Here is a 16376-nt window from a genome sequence, read left to right on the forward strand (position 1 = left end):
TTCAGTAATAAATCATGATAAAAATATATAGATTAGGCAACGAATATCCTGCCACCCTGAGGGATTTGCTTGGCATTTTGGCTTTAGGATTATGTATTTATTAAGTGAAGCGATAAATACATCAAATCCGATATGGTGTAGTGGCTAACATCGCCGTCTCTCACACGGCAGCCGGGGGTTCGATTCCCCCTATCGGAGCTCAATCTTTCTTTTTGGTTTTCATTCCTCTGTGTGAGGGTGCCTTTTTGATGTTTTGTGTGGGTCTGACGGATTATAGCGGCCGTTGAAATCACGCTCCCCAATTAAGATATTGTAGGGACTACGGAATAGGTAGGTCAAATATATGGACTATTCTGTCGCTGGTCGATCTATCGAGATTGGAGGAAGACTCTTAATTCAGGACATGCCGATGGCAGAGACAGAGATCTTTACAAAGAAAAAAGTTTTTTTTTTCTTATTGATTGTCAATGGGTTGTTGGTTTTGAAATATATCTTGTATCGAGGGTCATAGTACTTTTGTACTCTGTTAATTGCCAAGTCAAATCATGCAGGCAGGCTTCGATCCTAGACCAAAGTAGTACTGAACAATGATATTTTTCTAGTACTACACGGTTGGTCTCGAAAATCGCTGTGGCCTGACAGATCTGAACTGTGCCTTTGGATGAACAGGTACTTGCTCTTAGGCCGCTGTCGTTCTCTCCCACAGGCTGAAAGGCCAAACACAAACGACATGATAAGATTGGGAGGCTGTTCCCCATGGTGCGTAATATGTGCTCACTCCTTGGTTGTTCGCCGGACTAGCATGATTTGAATCACAACTACGTTGGATTGGTTTGTAATCTCCGGGTCCTATCGCGAAAGGACGATGGTTTCTGACATCATCCAGCTTAACCAATAGAGCTCGGTTCAAATTTAGCCTGGGTGGAGCCACGCACGAGGCCGTAAATGATGGCCAGATCACCGTTAATTTCCCTGGAAGCATTTCAGGGTCTGATCGAAAATCCTACCTATCAGTTGTGAGTCTTGAAGTAGGTGCCTTATATGTGCTGTGGCCTGATGCGCGAGACTGATCCTTGGTGGGGATATTAGTGTAATACCCGGAGTGCAGGGGGCTTGAAACGTGGTTTCGGGGAACAGGAAACCTTCAGTCCGACAGTATTCGCCCAAGAGATTGCTGAATTGGTAGGAGCTATGTATGCGCAGCAGCAGACCCCGCTACCTGTCAAGCACCAAGATCAGGAGCTATTTGTCCTCAGCATGCATGGGTCCCTTTTCTACGTTAGTGCCGCCTATTTCTCGCCTCGGTATATGGCGTATATTCAAGAGGGATCTTACTCGGGGGACGACACCTTTCTATGGGTTCGACGATCAATTCACTTTGACCTCAAAAAAGTCGAAGACAGAGGGGAGGCGCTCGGGTTTGTCTGGGGGCTGGTCAGTTATATAAGTAGTGGGAATGCGCGAGTCAATATTGTGAGTTCAGCGATTCATGAAGCGAGCATTTCAGTACCATAGCTTGGAGGAGGATTTGCAGGGTGCACCTGCTTGGAAATTCGGGATATTTTGCGGGTTGATCAACAGACATGAAAGGGCACCTGAATCCTCTTCGAATCCTTTCCAAGATCACATGATGACTGTTTGGAACTGTGATGGAACAAAGATTGTCTGTTTTTCAAGGGGCAAAGAAAAAAAAAAGGGGAAAAAGATAAAGAAAAGCCATGCGTGGATTCAACTTATCAGAAATGCACCCATTCTTTGTTTGCATGCAATCACAACACTCTGGCTCCCCTCCGCAAGTAAGAGTTTCGCAGAGAGGTGACACTTTGAAGCGTGTCCAGGCCGTAGTTCCAAGAAGTGACTAGAGAGCTGAGAACAAGAGATGGCCTCAACTCCAGGTCATTAGTATTCTGCCTAGAGATCGTGCCAAGCAAGAATCAAATGATAGATTTAGGCAGTCAGTGTCCTCCTAGAGACGTGATCCACATGGGTCTGAATAGCGCCTATTTTGGTAGACCCACTGAAGAAATACCGTAGTAACCTTGTTAGCCCACGCGTACCTTCCAGCCAGTCTTTTTCAGACGTAGATCGTAACCGCGTGTGAAATCTAGATTGATCGTTTCGTTCTCCGAGCATCCCTTGGAATGTACGCGCGCTATTAGGTCTGATGTAAAGAATCCACGGGCGATATAAATACAACGCCCGTAGAACCCAACTGCAAAAACTTCCTGGTCCTGCAGGCCCGCGTAGTCGATTTTTTTTGCCAGCTGTCCGAGCATGATACTGACGATTTCGCCTAAGAACTCAGCCCAGGTTTCCTCTTGGTACCACTTGAGAACATTTTCCATTAGCACTTGCGACAATGAGCGCATGACATGAGGAGGAAACTTTTATCCACATACACCAACAAAGGAGATCACCGGTATACGCGCTTCTGGTAGACCGACAAAAGCTGCTCCATCAGGACTACTGGACTATCGATGACCACCAATAGTGTATTCTTGCCGGAACTTTGAAACAGGAAAGCTTGGGAAATGTTAGGCCAGCAGAGGAGTCGAGGGTGGTGTGTGACAGACTGAAGTTCGGGGCCATCATCCACGATATCTCTGAGATTGTAATAGATAGTCTCCATCAAAATTCTAAGCAACATCCCTTGCGATCTCATAGAATGAGTGAAATACTCTCTTCTGGGCGCCTTCCAATTTTTTCTCGGGAGTGAAACGGTTTCAGTCGGTTCCAACGCATCCACCAGTTCCCCGGCCTCACAAGCGTCATGGAACTGCGTATTGAGGAGATAGAAAACATCTCGGAATTCCGTCCTCTCCTTTGGCCAGGCGCCGAAGGATTCATGATCAAGTATCTGGGTATGTTGAAATATCCACGGAGTCAGTCCCTCAATGTCATTGTCTAATGATGAGGTCAGTGTGAGCGACACTCTAAGTAACAGATCTGACGTACTTTCTTCATCGATGTCGTACATCGCTGCGTCTGGTTGGATCTGTCTTCGTGGTCGGTTTGTATGCAATCCCATAGCTTAATATGGATCTATATCCCACGGAAATTTCTAGGAAGGCCGGTAGGCGTCGGCCTTACCGCTAAACTCAAATGATTATTACTACTGCTACTACTCCACGGCCTCACACCTTATCTCGCACTAAATCACCCCCTTTATGTGACACGCTAAGCTCCTCAAGGCATGAGATATGATACTACTCCTCAGATCCAGCTGCTACCTTGAGCCTTGAGAGGTAATATGAGCTACCATTCGACCACGAATCTACAGTTCTTGGATGTCTTGGCCTGAATTTGGTATTCTTCCTGTATCTCCGCAATCTTTGCACATTATTACTCAACACACTTCGATGTCTCGCTTCGTTGTCACATGGCAACCCCTTTGAAAAGAATGACATAATCATCCCACGTTTCCAACTCCAAATTTCCCATTTCGCCGTCCGTGAACTCTCGCCACCGTCTGTCCTCCCACCCGAAGTAGTTGATAACGCCTCTTCTTTATATCATCATATCCTGCTCTGTGAAGACTTTCAGAGTTGTTTCGTTCGTCTATGGTTGTCCTGCATTTTTTTTTCTTGCCGCTAGCTCTCAGACGCAAATTGGCCTAAGCCATTGCTTGTTCTCACTTCAAATATTCTTCGACAGCATGAGCCCGCCGGACGCTGAATTCGCCGATCCTGAGAGGCGCCGGCTAATCGGCCAAATTTCGAATATTCTTGGGGATGAAAGGTTTGAGAGGGGACTTAAGACGGTATGGCCATGCCTATGGTTGGCAGACTTAGAGAGGCTGGAGATCTACGCCACCGCGCCTCAAGATGTTGTTCAGGACGCGCTTGAAAGGAGTGAAGACCGGCAGTTGGTACTGAAATGTAGGTGCACCCTCGCTTTTAAATGTGCTCACATTGTGCTAATGCCCTGCCATCCTGTAGGGCAACAGCAAGAAAGAGAAGACGGGTCTAAAGCTCCTTCTGTGGTCTCTTCCGCTGCACCCTCTGAGCCACCATCACCTGCTGCACAGCGTGATGCGATGTTAATGGGCCCTCCCTCAGTGCCGGCTTCGTCTACTATGAGCGCTTCCGCAAATACACTGAGGAGAAGCTCGGCTTTGGCTCCATTACGGACCGCTATAGCTCCTGTGATCGTAACAGACAGCACAGCCCCCCAGGACGATGATGGAGCGTCTGTCCCAACCACGCCGGTTAGAGGCTCGAAGAAGCGCCATGGCCGGTCCCTTGAGTCGTCCATAAAGAAGAGAAGACGAAGTCCGCTTGAGGCAGAAGAGGTAAATCGGCCCATTGCTCTCATTCAATAGCCAAGACTAATCATGTGGCGATTCGGCAGTGCCGAACGCGGGACAAGATGTGCGTAATCACGCACTGTCCAGCAGATTTAACGGATGTAATCCATCTATATCCTTTTTCGATGTCAGTCCCAGATGCTCCTGGTGCTAGTACTTTCTGGGATGGCCTTAGACGATTCTGGAAAAAGGAGCGTGTGGACGCATGGCACCAGGCCATCTTTGGCGATTTATCGGGTACCGAAAAGACCGAGAATCTCATATGTCTAGATCCATGGGCTCATCGTCTGCATGCTAAAGGCTATTTTGCCCTGGAGCCTGTCAGGACTGATCCTGAGGGCAAGTGGATGGTATTGAGGATATGGTGGTTGAAGGTTAATGCCTCCGGGGGAGCTGTTAGACTAAGCAATATTCCCGACCTGCCAGGAGATGTGGAGCCGGCTGACTACGGCATTGGTATGATGAATTTTCGCACGCAGAAGCCGATCCGCTCTGGGGACGAGATAACTCTACAGACCCCAGATCCGGTCAACCTTCCCCTCCCCGACATCAGGATTCTGGAGCTTCAATGGATGATGAACAGGGTAGCCGCCATGCGCGGTGGAGCTGAGCCGGATGACTTGGAAGAAGATTCACATTCATCCGAAGGCAGTGTCTCCTGGGATGAAGAGGCTCGAGTCCCACCAGTTGCGTCTTCCAGCGTTCTGCACCCCTCACAGTCCTCGCCGCTGTCGTCTATAGCCGACACCCTCAGTGACCGCCCGAAGCATTCAACTGCTACCTACACTAGTACGCTGCTGCAAGATGTTGGGGGGCTGTTGTTTGAGGGATCTGAAAAACAAGAGGAAGATGATGCATAAGGGGAACAAAGGTAACAATAACGGCTCCTGCTATTGTACCCTTTGTATGTGCGCTCATTTCTATGGTCTTTTCTTATCCCTTCGATTTCATACCCATCCGCGCATCTCCATGCTGTCTAAGTTGCTGTTTATTCACCGTATCTGGCATAATTTCCGCCTATTCTCGCTGCTTATGAATCGTGGTTAGGATCCCTGGGTCCATGACATTTGCTGAATCCTTTCAAGAATTCCATACTATTGTACAGACAGAAGTACGGTAGCCCCAATAAGCGACAAGTACACGGCACGGACTCCTTAATGCAGTCGAAGAATTGTGCTGTAAGGCAAGGCTGTAAAGTACGGTGTAATGATCGATAATCAAACCGTACAATGTATCCTGAAAGACTGATCGACCTGCCAGCGGAGCATGTGTGAAGATTTCGAGCGTCATTTTTCGGAGAGATCGTGGCTCATGTGGCGTCAAACCTAATAGAACATCTTCCATTACTCAGCGCCGGTGGATTGAGTCTATAGTTCTTAGCAGAAAGTCCTCGGATCCGCTGTTGCCGCGTGACCGTAGGAGTTCCACATTCTTACTAAAATATATAATAAAATTAACTACTCAGTCCTAGTAGCATAAAATACTATATATTAATAATTTTTATAATCTAAGCTATCTAATACAGTAATACTTTCCTGATTAGACTAATTTAAAATCTAATACTTAGTATATTATCTTTTAATTTTAAGTACTATTTTTACCTATTATTCTATACTCTTAATTAGTGATTTTTGGATATTAGTATTGATCTATTTTTATAATAAATATAATATTTCTTAAAGCAAGTCTTTTTATATAAGATTATTTTATAATTTTATTTTAGATTTAAGTTTAATAGCTGTAGAGCTCTAAGATTCATAATAATATTAATATTTAAAAAGAGAGAATTAAATTAAAAGAAGTGAAAAATACGTCGCATGTATAATCAGCTATTATAGATCTGAGGACTAAACCGCGGAACTGTACGCAACACTGCGTATTTATTGTCCGCGGGTATGGCCAACGGACGTAAGTGGCTAATGTTACCCCCAGAAGCACGGATGTAAATATGCCCTATGGCCACTATCGTCCGGCCTCGAACATTCCCTAGTCAGCTGTATGTAAACGGACTACCACGGTTGACGAGGCCTGTACACAGCCTCAACCTAGCATAGCACTCGACACAGATGATAACAGGATAAAATATCATCCAAGATTTCATCATAAGACGGAGTCGTGAATTTGGACCACGGGTGCCATACCTGCGCACGTTTCCGCGCTCGGACAGCGATGCAATCTAGGTGCGGATTTAACCACGTCAGTGGCTGTGGGATCGTCGATAATCTTTCATGGACGATTTACCCCTCTTCTTTGTTCTTCCCGAGTCTCACAGATGCAAACGGCGCGGGGTCGGAGCCAATCATCGGGAGAGGTTCGTGATCCTGGTTGCAGAGCACCTTCGACAAGACAGTCCAACGTTGAGGCGGGGTAATGGATCATCTCAGGGAGCTCCGTGGACCAGGTACACTTGACACTAGGCCATGCCAACGAGCGAATCACACAAGTTCCAGAGGCAATTTACAATGCATGCACGCCATTGAGCTAACAAATGGTTTCCCTTCCACAATGGCATGTTTCTAGCTAGGTGCCTGAGATCTGCAGGTGCTAGTTGGTTCGCGATGATGTGGATGATTGGATTTAATTTCCGTCGCCTTCCATGGTTGCCTGTCGTTGGGCTTAGATTTGTTTTGGGCTGCCGCTGGCGCCAGCAGTGGGAGTTAGCTGGTCGCTGCTCTGCTCCAAACGCTGCGGGATCAGCTCGTCTTGGCTTGCGTTGTCGTTACTATATCATTCAAGCCCCGGGTGGCCCGCGGTGAACATTGCGCTGACTCTGGTAAATGCTGTCATCCTCGGTATTAGGCGATTCTAGAACCCACCGTCCGAATACATGCGAAAAGATAAGCATGCGTAAAGCCTCGTGTGGAAAGTTTTCCCCCACGGTCTGGTACAATCCTCGCATGCCCTGAGCGCAAAAGTAATACCCGCAATCCACAGCCACGCGGGGCTCTTGGTATCACAGATTGGGTCAATTTGCAACCCCCACGAGAAGACGTCATGATCGCATAAGTGCCGAATATCCAGCGAATGACTCCAATCTAACTTTGTTGTGGATTATCTGCTCAGAAGGCGAGCCGAGGGGACCAAGGGCCACCAGTGCCTAAGTTCCAAAGATTGTACTGTACGAGAACAGCAAATGAGATCTGGATATCTAGATTAGCAAGGGAGCTTTACCGACAACGAAGATTTAGCCAGCCGCTGGTGGCGCTGCAGAAGCCGGGGTGCTGTTGATTTGGTGCGCGCCTTCCTTTCCCAGATGAGAGTCTGTCCTATTAACTTAGGCACAGATGGCGCAATTTCCATGTGAGTGTCACGGGCTCGACGCGCATAGAAACCAGGAAAACTATATCATGGTGCAAGGCTCCCAGGTGTACACGTCTTGACCTCATCGCATTCTGTCTCTTGTTATAGCATATCACTGGTAGATATTACCATTCTTAACTCGACCAACCACCATGGCAACTCAAACAGTGACTGAAAACGCACTTCTTGCTCGGGCACGTGCAAGCCACAGCAAGGAAGACTGCCAGACCCTCTATGCCGAATGGGCTGATACTTATAACTCGGATCTTGCCGACGCCTCTCAAGACTACGTTGCTCCCTTCCTCGCCGCCGAAACTGCGCTCGAGCACACTACCAACGTCAAGGGTTTAATACTGGATGCTGGCTGCGGGACTGGGCTGGTAGGAGAAGCGCTTGCACGGGGTGGGGCAGTCACGATCGATGGTCTTGATCTTTCACCCGCCATGCTCAGAGTAGCCAGAAACACAGGCGTTTATAGGGATCTTGATATTGGGGATCTGACGCAGCCGATTGAGAAGCCCGACGAAGTCTATGATATCGTGACGTGTGCTGGTACATTCACGCACGGCCATGTTGGTCCAGTTCCGGCCTTGAGAGAGTTTGTGAGAGTCACCAAGACACATGGTATTATTGTTGCGACGATATTGGAGGATATATGGGTGTCTGGTGGGTTCAAAGCTGAAGTGGAGCTGTTGGAAGCAGAACGTCTCGTTAAGGTAGTTAATGTGGAGCTCAAGGACTATAGAAGGGGAGCAGGCGATAAGGCAACTTTCGTTGTTCTCGAGAAGGTCGGTTCTGTTTGAACAGGGCAATGACATTGTAGCCTTTTGAAGCCAGGCTTTAAATCGAGAATGATAAGGAATTTCAAAGGGCTTTTTTGGGGTGGCAGTAAACAAATGATCAATCATGATGTAAACCCGAGATATTGTGCGGCCGAGGAGTTGTCTCGTCCACCATCTATCTTCAGATGCCTAGGTCACAAATTCACGAAGCACACCCCCTTTAACTGACGGGGATTATCCACATTTATCTGCCCAACGTAAAGAATACATTCTCCCGAGTAGATTTCTTCAGCTATATAAAATCAGCTAAGAATTTACAGCCCCTCATACCTTATCGAATCTGTTGTCAACTCAACATTAGAATTTACGTAACCTGTGTTGTTCCCACACCGGAGACGAATAGATTATTCCTGCTGTTGAATATTCCGAAGCTCACGCAAACCCGATAGGCCATTATCAGTATCATCAGAACTGGACCTCATTTTGACCTAGTTTTCAGTTGTCGAGTATGTTCTTTGCTGCCAAGCGCCCGTGGGCACTTCGGCTTCCACAACTATTAGATCAGCAGGCGCGGGACACAGTGGCGATGCATGAAGGACCAGAGATCATGAACTCAGCAAACAGTGGGTGTAAATTACCAAGTAAACGACGTACACCTAGTAAGTGGACTGGATCCAGCCATTTCACGGGGTTATAAATGGGGTTGACCAGAATAACCAGAATAAGCACTGCTTCCAAGTCGGCAGGCTCACGTATCACTGCCACTATGCGCCCAGTACCTTACCATTACTATCCACCATCACGCCGATGCTCCCTGCGCAAGTCATGCACGGAGACAAGCTCTCAGGTTCACAACTCGGCGAGGAACCCCAGATAATCCTTCTTCATACTGTATAATTTCACGCCTTTTTGTTCCATGCAGGTCAGAGAGGTCTCTACGGCGATTAGAGCAACACTCTTTTCCGATGGTCAATGAAGTTTAGCATCCGGACAGCGCCGTCAGCCTCATAATCCTTGACAGACGCCAGAAAATGTGCGAACTACTAGGGCCATGCGCTGTCTCCATTGGCTGACACCTAGTGAGGCTGTAGTCGGGCTGGCGCTTAGTAGGCGCGTGGTTATGCAGCACCAAAGCCACTTCAGCTATTGCGAACTACCCCGGCGCTTACTGTGCTCGAATGGAAGGTCTGGACGCTTCTGATAATTGACTGAAATACTATACCACCCGCCTCCGACCACACCAACCCTGCTCTAAATTGATAATCCGTTCTCCCTGACTCCAATTCATTTCCCCACCCTGCAACTTTCTACAACTATGGGTATCGCTGAGAGTAAAATGTTGGCCCACAAGGCTCTTGCCGCTTGTGCGGCGGTCGAAAAAGAAGACAAGGGAACGCTAGACCACGTTTCATTCTGGCAAGACAAAGTCAGTGCCCATAGTGTATTCAAACGCAATCAACTAACAGGTGTAGGAAGCTTCAAGGGCTGCTAAGAAGATTATAAAACATTTGCCTAGGCATATTCGGGGAACCCAGGGTCGCCAAAACGCTGCGGACAGAGCCAGTACCAGGCGCCTTTCGAAGATCGTCGTTCCAGACGTCGTCAGGGACTTGAAGAAAATCCCTGCCGGGGGCGTGGGACAGAAGCACCTACATAATTACACCAACACTGCTTTGGCTCAGGATACAGCACTATTTGAACAGCTAACGCTACAATGTCCCCTAGCTGGATGCTACATGATAGTGGTTGATACTGAGAAGAAAAAGGACTTGAACATTATCCGTCTGCGGTTGTTGTACGTTTTGTTCCATCGCCTGAACCTAGAAACACAGAGGCGATTCGGACAAGCAGTAAGCGATCGCTTAGCCCAGATTATTCACGCATCTGGGCTCGTTACAGATACACTCGAGACCGTCGAAGGAAGACTGGGAAGTTGGATCGATAGGGGAGCGAGATATGAGCTACTAGCAAATGATCTAGGTGGGCTAGGAGTCCTGTTCGTCCTCCCTGACGATGTTCCCGAATCAGTGTATGTTCTCTGTACGGCATTATTTGCCCGAAGCTAACACGTATACAAGCTGGGTGAAAGACCTTCCCAAAAATGCCAATAATAAACGCCGTATCTCCATGTTACAAATGATGGAGATGCGAGACGTCAATACCGCGTCTGAGGGCTTCAATGAGATTGCCGATGCGGAGATTCGCAACCTATGGGACCCGATAATGATCTCTATCAATGCCGTAATGGAGCTGCCCCCAGTACATTGTCCGGATCCAGGATGGCTTCTATCGGGTATATAACGTTCATGTCATGGTTCACACTCATTGCTGATCATAATTAGGGGATCATCGATTAAAGGATATGCTATATCATGGCTCGGCTAGTGACCAGAACGAAGATGCCCAAGAACTACTGAGGTATACTGATGAGCGAGATTTGGCTTCGTGGTCGAGGAACAACAATATTCACTTGCACACAATGACCGATTACGAGCAGCAAAATCTGAACCTTTCCGCACCATGTAACGCCGATTCGTCATCTGAAATGTCTCTCTTGAAAGCTCCTGCAGAGGACCCATCGTCTCGCCTGTGGTTCCCTGACACCACAAGCTCAATGGCATCCTTCAACATCCTGCCGGATCAGTCCTCTCGAACCCTCTATTCTTCGTCTCGATGTAATGTTTACCACGACCTAGAAAGCTTCGCCATGTTTCCCAATTTGTCCTCTGAACCGACGCAACCCCTATTTCCAAGTGAAGTCTACCACAATCTCGCTTCCTTCGCCGTATCCACAAATCCATCGTCCTATGGATTTTTCTCCACGACTTCACCTAAAAATGATAGCTATTTTGCAGACTACCCTACCCATGCGATGACCGCCCATCAACCTTAAGCCATGGACCAGACAGATAATCGGGCTTGCGGATCAATGGTATTTGCTCCTTTGCCAAACAACCGAAGGAACCTATCACCTGTCGCTGAACGACCACCCGTCCTGTACATCAACAGGACTGTCATCTTCGGTAACGCATGATATGATTATAGAAGCGATGCGATCGGGTTGTTCTCCAAAGAACACAAAGGGCAAGGCAACTGCAGTCTGGGTCTCATGTCCACTACATGTTCAGTCTTCATGTACATATTTTAACCTTCTCGAAGTGGTCGGCCAGAGACAGTGGATTGCCTATCCAGGATTTCTAGCAGGATAATATAACTATCTCCATTTTCGTACGTAACCAGCGCAACTGTCAGGCCCCAGGTATGCACCAAGGAATGTCTCTGTCCTCAAGTAGTTACCATGTTTCTCCTCTCCACACAGAAAGATCCGTTTCACGTTCACTGTCATGTGTAGTCTATAAAGAGATGTAATCAGCTTTGAGTGGAGCTCCGACGATTCGTAGGCCTCAATGTCTTCCGCCTTCTTGTTGCATGCCATCACGCTGGAGGCAGCCCACTGCGAGACTCTTTTGCGTTCTACATCTGCTTCTTGACTCGGGTTCCGGGTCGGTAAATGTGCTCTCTGTAGGCTCAAGAGCGACCTTTGGGAATCTTTGGGTCCGCTTCTGAACCATGTCGGACCGTAGCAGGCACATATATACCTCGCAGAGGACGCCAAATTGTGCATGGAGATAATGCGACCGGCGGGTTTAATGTTATAGTGATGAGGGACTCACAGATGACGCACGTGATCTCGCAGGCAGCAAGGTAGGGGATCCTGGCAGTGGAGGTTAAATAGTGCAGCTTTTGATTCGCCCGTGCTGCTATCGTACAGACAATGAAGCATACGCACCCCCCAAAAGCAAGACAACTTACCCCAAGTGTGCTCTGCACATAACTGACTAAGTTAAAAGCATCAGAAGCAATTTCAGGTTGCTTCTACACATGAAATAAAACATTATTAACAGCCTTGTGATAAACATAGACCTACTTTACTTGGTTGGCTCTTTTTGGGTCGACAGGACTAATACATGGCAGAAGCACCCTTATATGCTACCCTCTTAGTGTTTAGTCCCAACGAAAAGGCCTGGATACGCACACCGAGGTCAGGTCATATAAGCAAGGGGGAGAGTTAAACACTGTAATTGTCATGATAATGATGATTCCACCATGTTAATCATCTTCCTCGTGGTCCTGGAATGGCCAGAATTTATCGACAGACTCATAGTCTTCTTCATCCTCTGCTTGTGATATCCATTCCTCTTTCAACATTTTGTTAGTCTCCACGACTTGTGCGTATGATTCGTGCCTGACCCATCCATCCTGTCCAAGGCCGTCTAGAATAGACCGCCAATGCTCGAGCAATATTGTGGCTTTGAACCATTGGTCTTCGACAACAAGGAATTCCTCCACGTCCTTTTTATCAAAGGAGATCGGGCATTCAACTTGTTGCGGACTGTCAGCAATCAACTGATCCCAATTCTCTAAAAGTCTAACGAGTGCCCCTTTCAAGGTTATCACGTTACCGCTCCACTGTCGGTCAGCCCGCTCAACAGCATGTTGTCGCATTGCCAAGAGTGGATAACGAAGCGCCCGGAGATGAGCTTTGTTGTCTCTGCCGTTGAAAACCATATACAAATAAAAAAGCATTCTCCGTCGGTGAAGTTCGTCAGCCTGGGATTTTTCTTCCGGGGTCAATGAGTCGTAATTCTCCGGAAGAGAGGGTTTCACAAGGCCTTTGGGGGGCTCGGCATCAGGGTTCTCAAAGAGTGGCGGATTACCCGCAGCCAGTAGCAAAGGAAGAATCGAACAATGTTGCCAGTCAATGATACAAGAAACCTCGCAAGAATCCGTTATAAAGACGTTCGATGGATTGAGGTCTAAATCTGATCAGCATACCGCAGTAAATCCGATTTGTACTGCCTTACCTGGGTGGCGCATGGTAGCGTGGTTCATTGGGTTCTCGCGGTCTCCGGGCAGAATATGTGGGGACATCGAAACATACTTTCTCAAAAGGTCGGCGTAAGCATCGGGGGAGATCTCGCCCTTGACTATGGTGTTGTGGGGAAAGTCATTCTGCCGAGGCCTGCCGTATCTGATGGTCCATTCGAGTTCTCGCTGACCCACTGACCGAACATAGTCACGATGATCCTTCCCTACACAAAGTTAGAAGGGGGTCAACCAAGGATTACGAAATGAACAAGACTAACAAGGCCCGCGGTCCAAGTCAAGTAGAGCACGCTTCCCTCGCCAAAACATGTAATCGGCGGAGGGTCCAATACAGAAACGATTTTCCTCCTCGCCCGGTGCTGTATTGTAGAGGTCTGCTCGGAGGTCTTGAGGCAAACTGTCCTTGTAGTACAGGCTCCCATAAGAGGCAAACGGAATCGAAAACAATTTTAGTTCAATTTGGACGAAGCTGGTGACCAACCGAACTCTTTCCTTTGGAGAAAGATCGAACCAACGCCGTTCGAGTGGCTGTCCGGGAGCTTTTTCCATGATTATATACTCAGTGCCCACGGTATTTTCGCTCGTGGAAGAATACGTGTAAACTCGTGGAACTGGTATACCCTTTAGCCGCAGGAACTCGAGTGTGGCAGCTTCGCTTTCGGTTGTATATGTTTTTGGGACTGTAAGGGGATACGGTATCTTGGCTATCACCTCGAGACCATCGTCCATGGTAAGGACAAATACTCGGTTAAAGCCACCCTCCGCAAGCTTCTCTAGATGAACAACTTGCTTTCTACCCACGGCACTAGCAGCTATTTCTTTCAATGCATTGACCTTGAACTGGACATGGCGTTCCTCGAAGCGAAGCTTTTCATTGTATAGATAACGGCCGGAGGAGTAGGAAAAGAGTGCTGGGCTTGGTGCTCCGGTGTTGATAGAAGGGGTAATCATCGTAGATCGCTGCCTGGGCAAACCAAGAGTAGGAGGGGCGACTTTGGGGTGCGTAATTCTATGAGCATATAACCGATTTATAGACACGAGTGAATTGAGACGGGAGACGTTAGGGGAGCGAAAGCTATTTCTGATAGATCCCGCCAGCATGGTGAGCCTACGATAATGGAATCCAGTAGGGACCATCATCCGACTGGCAAAATGGCTTTCCGCTCCTTTTGAAGGCAGCTTATCACGTGACTCTGAGATAGGCTATCCCTCTTATGGTAATGATCTAGTCTAAGATAGGCTAAAGTGGGAACAGGTCTGGGCGGATCTGTGTTGCTGCTCGCCAAGCAACTGTGTTAAGTAGTATGGACCCACTCTCCCGTCTTGCCAATGGCACGTCTGCCCTGCTGGCGCCCACCAGCTACGCCCGCTGGCTGGCACCGCTGGCGTAACCATTCCTGTCCCGCCGTGGCTTCTACTATGCATGAAGCCGAGACTTTCCTTACGCGCCGTGCTTTCCGAGTCATACGAAGGATAGCTAGATGATGGAAGCCACGTTCATCGGCCCGGTTAATTGCCTAGCCACTCTTCACTATGTGGATATACATTTATTCTTTCCAAACACAATATAGGCGTAGATGCCGATCACGTATCACATTAAACCCATAACATTGAAAGGCGGTCATCATTCGCGCTATTGGGGTGACTGATGTAGTGGGATCTTCTCCAAACTAAGACTCCATTCCTTGCTAACGGATCGGTCTCTACGAGCTGCATCATATAGTGGGATTGCCCGAATATTTTTCCCTGGTACCAACCAATGTTTCTATTGTACTCCGTAGAGAACTCTTATTCGATATGACACTAAGTTAAAGCCTTAACCAGATTATTCATACGGCCGCGACGTATCCCATTTTGAACGGTTACAGGGCACGTCGGCGCTTACATGTTTCTAAAAACGGCATTCTGCGCAGAATTTTAGTACATGAACTTGTGTGGGCTAGTCAACACTTCGGAAATGACTCACCATTACGTCTTAATCTGTGTAATAAAAGTGGCCAAAGGTACAATCCTTCGTTTGTGGCCACATTCAGATTCGGGCGTCCAAACATGCTATTGGCTACAGCTCCACCAGGTTCAATCATTAGAACCGCGCCATGCTACAGAAAATGCATCAAATAAGCGCCTGTGCTAGACGATCAACTCTGAATGCATGAGTCTGGTAAAGCGCAACAGTTATCCCGGGGGGTTGTATTACTTACTCGTCTCTTCTCTAATGATATTTAATTCCGATGATTTCCCTACTGCCTACTTGATGTAAAGCTTACAATCTCCCTGTCTATAACATTCCATCGAACGCGGGTTCTTCCAAGATACACATATCACTCCCATCTCTGTTAACCGTTGCCTCCTCCCCGTTCCCTTTTATCCGCCATGGGGAATTTTAGCAAAAGAGTCCTCGCGGTGGTGGAGGTCATTATCTCCAGACCAGCGGACCTCAAGAAATTCTACATGCCCACTGTCAGCAGAGGGAAAACGGTCTGGCCCAAGTCTTCAGCTGACCTGCTCCGCTATGGGGTCCGCTGGGACTATGACGGGATTGTCATGCACGATGGCAAGGAATACCACCGATACCAACTACAACCGAACGCCGGAAAGATTCCCAGCACCATCAAAGACTGGCGCGATAAGAACGGTGGAACACACGCCGTCATCGCCGTCATGCACCTCCCAACCAACAAGGAGCCGGAAGCAGACGAGTTCGAAGCTGCCGCGAGAGAAGCATTGGAAGACATGTAATAGTCTCGCTCGTGGACCACTGAAGCCTCATTATATGCTTGTATATCTGTGTGTGCCAGGCTTGGGAGGAAGTCTATTCCTATAAAATGATCACATTGTCTCGAAATTTTGTGTTGGTATGGTACCTTGTCATCTTGGCTTATTCATATTTTGTTCTCCTGTGGTCCGTATGTCTTGGCTTAGTTTTTTTATGAGAATGTCCTTCATTATTAGTATCGCCGCTCTGCGTACTTGAATTTAAGATCCGTCTTAGTATCATCAGTCGCTGGCATAAAAAGTGCGGTACAATGATTATTAAATTATAGGTGTATAATTTTCTCACATTGCTCTAGACTTTCTACTCCGATGGGCTGTTGGTGAGG

At 47.7% G+C, this 16376-nt stretch overlaps 7 protein-coding genes and 1 non-coding gene across 8 annotated transcripts; 6 read left to right on the top strand and 2 right to left on the bottom strand.

Annotated features, from left to right (window-relative positions):
* Window positions 1–126: 126 nt before the first annotated feature.
* BO80DRAFT_t100 lies at window positions 127–198 on the top strand. The gene has a single exon. It is a non-coding gene; the product is annotated as a tRNA-Glu (tRNA).
* Window positions 199–887: 689 nt separating this feature from the next.
* BO80DRAFT_350548 (uncharacterized protein) lies at window positions 888–1515 on the top strand (the record flags this gene model as incomplete). Its single annotated transcript, XM_025715548.1, has 2 exons — window positions 888–1028; window positions 1090–1515. Coding segments are annotated over 2 exons (567 nt in total), but the record flags the coding sequence as incomplete, so codon positions are not given.
* An 898-nt stretch (window positions 1516–2413) lies between these two features.
* On the bottom strand, window positions 2414–2977 carry BO80DRAFT_432971 (uncharacterized protein; the record flags this gene model as incomplete). Its single annotated transcript, XM_025720808.1, has 2 exons — window positions 2414–2904; window positions 2956–2977. The coding sequence occupies 2 exons, from the start codon at window positions 2975–2977 to the stop codon at window positions 2414–2416; spliced, it is 513 nt and encodes a 170-aa protein (XP_025577518.1).
* Window positions 2978–4335: 1358 nt separating this feature from the next.
* Window positions 4336–4956, top strand: BO80DRAFT_313257 (HNH endonuclease signature motif containing protein; the record flags this gene model as incomplete). The annotated part of the gene is made up of 1 exon (XM_025715051.1): window positions 4336–4956. A coding segment is annotated over one exon (621 nt), but the record flags the coding sequence as incomplete, so codon positions are not given.
* A 2741-nt stretch (window positions 4957–7697) lies between these two features.
* On the top strand, window positions 7698–8488 carry BO80DRAFT_423156 (class I SAM-dependent DNA methyltransferase). Its single transcript, XM_025718978.1, has one exon. The coding sequence runs from the start codon at window positions 7759–7761 to the stop codon at window positions 8407–8409; it is 651 nt and encodes a 216-aa protein (XP_025577520.1). The 5' UTR covers window positions 7698–7758; the 3' UTR covers window positions 8410–8488.
* Window positions 8489–9645: 1157 nt separating this feature from the next.
* BO80DRAFT_470879 (uncharacterized protein) lies at window positions 9646–11581 on the top strand. The gene is made up of 4 exons (XM_025723081.1): window positions 9646–9814; window positions 9861–10417; window positions 10467–10681; window positions 10731–11581. The coding sequence occupies exons 1-4, from the start codon at window positions 9704–9706 to the stop codon at window positions 11279–11281; spliced, it is 1434 nt and encodes a 477-aa protein (XP_025577521.1). The 5' UTR covers window positions 9646–9703; the 3' UTR covers window positions 11282–11581.
* Window positions 11582–12285: 704 nt separating this feature from the next.
* Window positions 12286–14395, bottom strand: BO80DRAFT_462921 (kinase-like protein). Its single transcript, XM_025722549.1, has 3 exons — window positions 13536–14395; window positions 13254–13481; window positions 12286–13205 (listed from the first exon to the last, which is right to left on the bottom strand). The coding sequence occupies exons 1-3, from the start codon at window positions 14374–14376 to the stop codon at window positions 12499–12501; spliced, it is 1776 nt and encodes a 591-aa protein (XP_025577522.1). The 5' UTR covers window positions 14377–14395; the 3' UTR covers window positions 12286–12498.
* Window positions 14396–15318: 923 nt separating this feature from the next.
* BO80DRAFT_423157 (uncharacterized protein) lies at window positions 15319–16270 on the top strand. The gene has a single exon (XM_025718979.1). It carries the CDS (start codon window positions 15649–15651, stop codon window positions 16012–16014), a length of 366 nt encoding a protein of 121 aa, XP_025577523.1. The 5' UTR covers window positions 15319–15648; the 3' UTR covers window positions 16015–16270.
* Window positions 16271–16376: the final 106 nt, after the last annotated feature.

Source organism: Aspergillus ibericus (genome assembly GCF_003184845.1).
Source record: "Aspergillus ibericus CBS 121593 unplaced genomic scaffold BO80scaffold_10, whole genome shotgun sequence".
In the NCBI taxonomy this organism is placed as follows: Eukaryota; Fungi; Ascomycota; class Eurotiomycetes; order Eurotiales; family Aspergillaceae; genus Aspergillus; species Aspergillus ibericus.

Coding starts and splice junctions, on each gene's coding strand:
- BO80DRAFT_423156 (XM_025718978.1), top strand. CDS start 7,759: ATGGCAACTCAAACAGTGACTGAAAACGCACTTCTTGCTCGGGCACGT.
- BO80DRAFT_470879 (XM_025723081.1), top strand. CDS start 9,704: ATGGGTATCGCTGAGAGTAAAATGTTGGCCCACAAGGCTCTTGCCGCT. Junction 10,418..10,466: donor GACGATGTTCCCGAATCAGT/GTATGTTCTCTG, acceptor CACGTATACAAG/CTGGGTGAAAGACCTTCCCA. Junction 10,682..10,730: donor TCCAGGATGGCTTCTATCGG/GTATATAACGTT, acceptor GATCATAATTAG/GGGATCATCGATTAAAGGAT.
- BO80DRAFT_462921 (XM_025722549.1), bottom strand. CDS start 14,376: ATGCTGGCGGGATCTATCAGAAATAGCTTTCGCTCCCCTAACGTCTCC. Junction 13,482..13,535: donor TGACTTGGACCGCGGGCCTT/GTTAGTCTTGTT, acceptor AACTTTGTGTAG/GGAAGGATCATCGTGACTAT. Junction 13,206..13,253: donor CGCTACCATGCGCCACCCAG/GTAAGGCAGTAC, acceptor GATCAGATTTAG/ACCTCAATCCATCGAACGTC.
- BO80DRAFT_423157 (XM_025718979.1), top strand. CDS start 15,649: ATGGGGAATTTTAGCAAAAGAGTCCTCGCGGTGGTGGAGGTCATTATC.